The sequence below is a fragment of the Quercus robur genome, chromosome 4 (genome assembly GCF_932294415.1).
Source record: "Quercus robur chromosome 4, dhQueRobu3.1, whole genome shotgun sequence".
NCBI classification, from domain to species: Eukaryota; Viridiplantae; Streptophyta; class Magnoliopsida; order Fagales; family Fagaceae; genus Quercus; species Quercus robur.
This window is the reverse complement of record NC_065537.1, coordinates 22,871,210-22,879,631: the sequence shown is the minus strand read 5'-3', so window position 1 is coordinate 22,879,631 and position 8,422 is coordinate 22,871,210. Positions and strand designations below refer to the sequence as shown.

General features: G+C 32.6%; 1 protein-coding gene across 1 annotated transcript; it reads right to left on the bottom strand.

Moving 5' to 3' along the window:
• Positions 1–312: 312 nt before the first annotated feature.
• Positions 313–8,198, bottom strand: LOC126720892 (GDSL esterase/lipase 1-like). Its single transcript, XM_050423739.1, has 6 exons — positions 8,080–8,198; positions 2,006–2,415; positions 1,795–1,919; positions 1,051–1,269; positions 692–947; positions 313–576 (listed from the first exon to the last, which is right to left on the bottom strand). Exons 2-6 carry the CDS (start codon positions 2,256–2,258, stop codon positions 341–343), a joined length of 1,089 nt encoding a protein of 362 aa, XP_050279696.1. The 5' UTR covers positions 2,259–2,415; positions 8,080–8,198; the 3' UTR covers positions 313–340.
• Positions 8,199–8,422: the final 224 nt, after the last annotated feature.

Sequence of the window (8,422 nt, the reverse complement as noted above, 5' to 3'; positions counted from 1 at the left end):
AATAATTCTGATCATAAATTACAACTTCAATCTAAACGGTCCTTAGAGGGATCATCATAAAGTTGGAAACATCTTCAGAAGTAAAATTTCTATGCATTGTAAGAAGATATGAAATTCTAAACCCGTAAGTACAAAATATTCAGTTTGGGAAATCATTTAATTTACTCGAGAGTGTGGGGAGTATAATACGACAATATGAAATATGTTCATAAATTCATTCTATAAAAAAAAAAAAAAAAAAAAGAAAAAAAAGATTCATGCTTATCTTTTTTTTTAAAAAAATGTTAATAATAACATATATTATTCACTCAATTCTTATAAAATTTACATTTATTTGTGTTCAAAGTTCAAACAATGCTTTGAGATTGTAAGGTCCAGCAATATTGGGAGTTCCACTCCACATTAGATTTGCGAGATGCTCATTAGCCTTTTCGGTGGTATGACCTCCGTCAAAAAACACATATTCACTAACATTTTCACATAATTCATACTTATTAGATAATCTCTTCCCTCCACAACTATTAGTTCCCCTGAATGGACCACTTCCACAGCATGCAATATTCGCTTCCTTGAACCCTATTCATAACATAATCACAACGAAAATCCTATCAGTTTATGATAGAAATAACAAACAAATTAATTGTAAGAATAATTAAGTATAATGTATGCTATGAAAATGGCTATGTCATACCATATTTTGAAGGGTTATTTATTTTGTCACTAAGAGCAGTGTAAGCATCGGCTAATGAATACTTGAACCCGTCGAGCTCGTTCGCTAGCTTCTGGAGGGCTTCTGAAAGTGCTTTATTGTGTAATTGTGTTAGGTCATTTAGTGCCTGGAAGCATGCACTTGTGTTGCTTGGATTTACTGCTTTTGCCGATGGAAGACAACCCATTGGCTCTAAGTTTGGAATACCAAATTTCCTTCCTCCTTTATTATATATTTCCTAACAAATCAATGTGTAGTTATGAGTAAAAGCTAAAAGGAGGGGATAAGATAAATAAAATGATGTAAATTTAAATATATAAAACATTGTTAATTTTTATTACTCTGATCACAGATGTCAAATTGCCGTTCACCATGTTTACGTATTCTTCTGGACTCGCACTGGAATTCGCAGAGACAGCAGCTGCATAATCATTGCTGCCAATGGCAATTAAGTATACTGCTCTTGACAATAATGCCTTAGCTTTTGGATCACCTAGTTTTTGGATCAACTGCCTCTCAAAGTTCGTGAAATAACTTAGTTGAGATTTTAGGTCTATCAACTGTGGATCAAAAAAAAAAAAAAAAAAAACATTAAACTATTTCCTTCATGGAAACAAACTTATGCTTTAAAAATATAAGGAAAGTTTTGTTTCACACTCATTAGCCTACACTTTACTTTATACACACAACATTCATAATTTTATTCCCCCTCAAAAAAAAAAAAAAAAACATTCATAATTTTGTACATGATGTACACATTTTAATTGATGTTGATGTTCACATTTAAGACATGAAATTAATAATAAGTATAAATGATATATACTCACAAGTATGAGAGAATAAGTGCATTGTTAAAGAGAATATGACCGGACATATGAGGACCACATGGTTGGCAATAGTATGGTTCTTGGACAAATAAAAAAGGGAACTTTTTCAACCATCGTTAAGAGTTGAAGAATGAAGAGTGAGATCATGATTCCAATCCTATACATGTGTGTGAAGCTTGTAATTACCTTGACATATAAATATATATATATATATATATATATATAAAAGAAACCTACTTAATAGTAAAGATTCAATACATTTCCTGACTTGTAAGTTTCAGCAAGAGCACCAGCTCCAGCAGATGCGAAGTTTGCCCCATCAGTAAATTGATTATAACCAGGTTGTAAATATGGTGTAATGTACGGTAACTTTGCATATTCAGCTGAAATAAATCATAAACAGTAAATTAATTTAGCAACAAGTGAGATTCTATTGAAAACAAGACACAATATATTGCAATGTTCTTACCAATAAAATCTGACGCTAAACGGCCATCCGAAAATCTCCCAGTAGAGCGTTTGAAAAAGGTTTCCCCATATGGCACATAATTCGATCGGTAATAATCAGTGGTTTTGATATAGTTATTATTTCCAGCATCATATGTTGAATCTCCAAAGATGAATAAGGCAGCATGTTCCTCTGGCAGAGGAAGACAGTGGGTTGCGATAAAAAAGGCTGTAAACAAAACCAACAAACTGAAATAGACCCTTGAATCCATCATGACAAAAGGGTTTTGTTAACTTCCTAGTAGTTTCCATTTTCATTTATAGGCTGCCAAATTTTTTCTTCAAAGCGAGGAAAATTGCGGTGTTGCTTCTTCTGGAGAACTTTCATGGGGTTTGACCGATTCGTTCGTTCCTTTTGATTGGCAGTATAGCCTGTATATGGACAGGATTTTGAGTACCCTAATCTGACCTCGTCCAATTTTCTAGAACCTTTTGTACTTGGTAAAGGTTATTTTTTCATAAAAATCCAAGTACACACGGGCATAAATCACAATGCTCTAATAATTATCTAACGACCTTTAGACAATGACATTCTTAGAAAAATCCAGCTTGCCTTATTTTTTGAACATTTGCTGATAAGATGCCTCTTTTTGTGCAGTGTCATATATATATATATATATATATATATATATAGTCAAACTTAGAGAAATTTCAATTAGATTTGAATTAAATTTTTAATTTTGTGTCACGTGTTCTATTTAATTTTTAATTTAGTGCCAAGTGAATTATTGAGTATGAAAATCAAAGAATCCAAATCCAATTAGATTTTAAATTAGATTTCAATTGAAGTCAAATTTTTCGTCACATATCCTTCTAAGTTTTTAATTTTTGTAACAAGTGAATTATTGGGTGCAAAAATCGAATAGTCTAAAACCAATTAAATTCTAAATTATATATATATATATATATATATAATAAGAAACCATTACATATTTTAGAAATATATAGTTTAAAAAAAATATAAGCTAATACCATGTATAATTTGATTCTCTTTTAAAAAAAATTTAATTTGAATTATATAATTATAATTTTTTTTAATTATATCCTTTATATATATATATACATATGCACGAAACTACGTACTAGTGATATCTAATGATAAAATTCAATAATCTTTTAGTCTTACTTTCATCCATTGTTTAAACAAAAACAACTTGAATTGTATATATCTCGCTGCTTGTCAAGAATTACATACTCTGTCACAAGCACAGGCATGGTTTGACTAGAATGATTTTCAAAGCACTTCCAAGTAGATATTTGAAACTATCAATCACTTTTCTCTCTTTTTCTAGAACACTTCTGGCGTTTTTTCAAAGTCCTATATTAAGATATTATATATTTGCACTTGGTCATTTATCTTATATATTGGGCAATTGCCTATGATCAAGGGCAGATAAAGGGCTACTCCATCTCTATTCCATTCCCACTGTAGGCGGAGTGGGATCAATCAGCTTATTGGTGTTAAATTAATTATTGTCCCAAAAGTTTAAGTTGTTAGGAAATGATGAATTTAATCATATAACTATAATTCTCATACTCTCCTCCATGTAGGATTTTTAACATTTTAAATAAGAGATAGAGTGGAGATAATGATTGAACTCAAGATAGAGTTGAAGTGGAGACAAGGATTGGACTCAAGATTTCTTGAGTTATGTTGATAATCATTTTCGGAAGCCCAATGGAAAGAAGAAGCCTAGCAACATGGGCAAAAAAAAGTTAGTAAGTGGATGAAAAAACCATTAAACCCAAGCGGTAAGAATAATGGATTGCAGGCCCATGAAATAAACAAATGGGCCTTGAGGAAGTAGACGGGCCTAAAGGAGTCCAAAAAGAGAGAAGAAGCAAACCCATGAGCAGTATGTGATGTAGAAAAGTGAGAATGGGCCACAGTAGGCCCGAAGTAATGAAAGTAAGGGGTTGATGGAAAGTTCATGGGCCCCAAGGATGAAGGATAAGGTAATTAGGATAAGGAAATCCAAAAGAGTTAGTAAAAACTCATGGGAATGCAGAGCTAAGAAAATGGCCAAAAGGGTACAAGGAAAGTAAATGGGCCAAGGATACCCAACGTAACAAAAAAGCCCAAATGACTATACTGAATACTGAGTCATTGAGGGAAGAATAAGCAACAAGCTCAAAGAGGCCCAGCAGGCTTGGGTCAAATAATGTCACAACAAGAATGGCAAACCAATACGGCAAGACACGTAAAGACTGCAAAAAAGAGCAAGAGAGTGGGTTGAAGGAAGAAAAGCCCACAGCCAAGTAAAAGCCTAGCCCCAAAAGGAGTAGGCTTTAAAGAATGAGAAGCCAGAAAGCCATAAGAAGCCAAGGATAGGCAGCAGGATGTGCAAACAAACCTCCAGACCACGGCGAACGAGTGAGCAACAGGCAAATTTTGAATATACATGGAAGTGAAGCACGCGCAAGGCTCAGACATCACCAACCTATACCCGACCAATACAAGAGGTGGTGAGGTCAGAGGTAAGAGGGCATGGTCTGGCGGTAGGGAAAGGAGAAAACCTATTATGGGTTCTTGTTCAGGCTTTTTTGGGGGAAATGTCTTGCTAGGATGACATACCACCCAAAGGAAGTAAGGATAAGCTGGGACCACTAGATGCATGCCATGAAGGATAGGAAAAGAGAGAGAGCACTCACATTGTAGCACAGCAGGTAAACAAACAAAATAACATTTTTTGTCTGGTGTCACGGCCAGCACAAATAAGTGGTGATGGCTGAGCAACTAGCAAACCAGTAAGTGGTCGGCAAGGAAACCTAGATCAGACAAAGGTTGTTAAAGGATAAAATAGTAAAATCCAATCATGGTGGACACTATAAAAAAGAGCCTTGTCGTGCACAGCAAAGGGATCATGGTCAAGATCACAATCACAAACACTATAATAGCAACCTCTAAAGAGAGAATCACAACAAAATAAGTAAACACTAAGAAAGAAAAGGAAGGAAAAAAAAAAAAAAAAAAAAAACTATGAAGGATAAAGAATAGGAAGTATAAAATGGCAAGCATGCACCAATAGACTGATCTCCGCTCTCCCTTTAAAGCCCTATCCTCTATCAAAAAAGACAGAGGATCCTCATTAAACATAAACCATTCATATCCATTCCCTCAAAGCAATTAATTTCTTTCCCCTGGGAGATTAGTCGCATTGAGAAAGTGGTTTATCTTCTTGGTTTTAGCTCCGCAGCATTACTTGACATGGCAGACTGATTTTTTCCTCTTTAATTCAATAACCCTATTATTATTATTCCCCATTTATTTCTCTACTTTTGGCCTACGGGGTGCCTCTTGTTGCTCCCTTTTATTCATTTTGTTTACTATTTATTGTGTTATCTTTATTATATTTGCCTGTCATAACTTACCCGCAGTAGCTCTGCCTGCCATGGGCCTGTGATTAAAGCCTGGCAAATGGAGTATAGTTTGTGTACAAACCGGACCAAAATAAGTTGCAATTGGACTGATCCTGACTCCCTTACTCAAAACACTTAGGTTTAATACCGCAGGAGGCAGCCCAACCCAACATTGTAAAAAAGACCCCCTATAAGTTGATATAATGTTAAATTACTGATTATCTCAAAATTTTAAATTTTTAAAAAAATTATAAATTTAATCATTTGATTATAGGTCTAACATAAATATTTTACAATCCCTAATTAATGAGATTGTGCTAATATTGACGAGATAAATATAAAACCAAATGGGAAAGGGTGACTATGTACCTATCAAATCACATCATTTTGAAGTTTATTAATTTCTCGTGTTTTATGGTTTGCAATTTACACCTCTATACCTACTATCACGTGGGTTGGTCAAATCTTGTCACATTAATCTACTTTTGCTATTTGCACAACAGTACTAGTCAAATTATTAATTTTTTTAATAATAAGATAGAGCCAGTCCTTTTTATTTTAAGTTATTTAATATGTATTTTTTGGGTATGTTTTCATAAGTTATCTTACATTATTTTAATAACAGATTTGATTAAAAGTTACTATAATTTTTGAAAATATGAATTTAGCATAATTTACTTTTATATTAGTATTGATTTATTGAATTATATGATAATTTTTTTTGTGTATTTTAGAATATAAGGCAATCACATCATTCAGTAAAGTTGCAATTTTGGTTATGATAAACTAGGTTTTCTTAATTCTATACTTTAAATTTTCTTTTAGTTATATTATATTTTTTATTATTATAAATCATGTTTCATTTTTTTATAAATATTTATACATTATAAATATCTACTAGAAAATATCTATTTAGATTTTAAAAGCTTTAATATATATAATTAAATTAATATTTAAATATTAAAAAAATGTTTGGTTTAAACTTTTCGTCTTAGTCCCAAAATTCATTGACCCAATCCAAAGAGAAGAAATCCTTTCCCATCCTATTACCACTTTATCATTCATATAACATTTAAATGGATCCAAATTATTAAAGATTTTGGGACCCCGGAAAGTGATGATCCCATTTAGGACCGGGTTAGTAAATACTTGTCCATAGTTACAAACCTCAAAGACGCTCAAAAAAGCCCATAAGCCCTCACAACACTTCGAAGTTTGAGCTCCTCATCTCTAATCTCAAACTCCACAGAGAGATAAGCCGAGCTGCGTTTCTCTTTCACGAGAGAGAGAGATGAGATTACTGAGTTACTGAGATCGGACCGCTATTGTAGTCAAGTTCCTCTGCTTGCTCCACGTCACCAACAACAACTACCTCTGCTCCCTTACCCTCATAATTTGATTGATTGGTAATAAGCAGTGGTGTTGATATAGTTATTACTTCCTGCATCGAATGATGAATGAATCTCCAAAGATCAATAAGGCAACATGTTTCTCTGGCAGGCAGGGGTGAGAAAGGCAGTGGGTTGAGATAAAAAGGGTTGTAAACAAAACCATGTTGAATCTTCTTCACTTTGTGTTAACTTCTTAGTAGTTTCAATTTTCATTTATAGGCTGCCAAATTTGTTCTTCAAGTGAGGAAAATGGGAGTGTTGCTTCAGTTGAACTTTCTTAGGGGAGACTGATTCGTTCATTCTATTTAAATTCTATATATGTTCAAGATTTGAGGTCTCCAAATCTGACCTTGTCCAATTATCTAGAACCTTTTATAATTGGTAAAGGATATTCTTATAATCTTATAAATTCCAAGTACACGTAGTCATAAATCATAATTGTCACGCTCCAAACCCGAGCAAAAGCTAAGCACATTACAACGGCCGCACACTTGTAAACACTTATAAAGTTTACACCTTACAAGTGTACAAGACCTTCTTAACAGCTAGAAAATTATACCCAAAGATAATCTCATCGATAAATCCAACCTCAACAATTCATTTATAAAAAGATCTCCAATAATTTCAAAGAAACAAAATTCAAACCTCGTGATACATAATGCCAATTGGTCAAAAGATATAAAACTATTATAAGACCATCTAATCTCAAAATCACTAAAAGCTTCTTTTATGCTCACAACACAACAGCAAAAGTCTCAAAACTTGCTATTTTTCATAATTTGAAACTAGAGGGAAAGAGGGGAGGGTTGACAACTTAACAAGTAACCAAATCCTAACTAACTAAAACAAGCATATAGATTGACAAAATAATACATTTTACATAAGATCAAATATTTGGCATATGTCAAAAGTTATAATATACTATGGGTTTCAAAACATAAGAAGTTTCTTGAACTTAAAACAGTTCAAATACTCAAACAAAATTCATATTCTTAACAATCTTTTATGACTATGGTCACGTTATATCCCCATAACTAAACATCAAATTGTTCAAAATCATATATATTAAATCATAGTTCAAATAAATATATATCTCATTCAAAATACATATATAAAATCAAATATATAGTAATCAAATAGATCTATGACAATTTGTTGTTCTTTACCTTAAATCAATTTAGCTAAAACAATTGAAATAAGATTGTAACAATTGTAAAACAATATTAAGTAACTAAAATACAGTAGTATAAGCAAAATAAAATCAATCAGGAGAAAGGTTACTTACTTGTGCTTGTCCAATTGTACAATATTTTCCCCCACGCCCTAAAGTGGTAAAGCTTGTCCAATTCGATTTCTACTTCTTGAAGAAATGCAGCCTTCTCCTTAGCCTTTCTAATCTTTAAGACTTTCACAAATGTGTTTTTACGGGGGCTAGGGTTTTGGACATAGGGTGTATATATTGCTAACCCAAATATCAAAATTACTAAGCTGCCCCTGTATTAAAAAGAAAAGAAAAGAAAAACTCGTCTTAATCTTCTTCTTCTTCTTTTTCTCAAAAAAAAAAAATCTTCTTCTTCTTCTTATTATTATTATTATTTTTTTTTAATTTTGTAACCGGATATCACAAT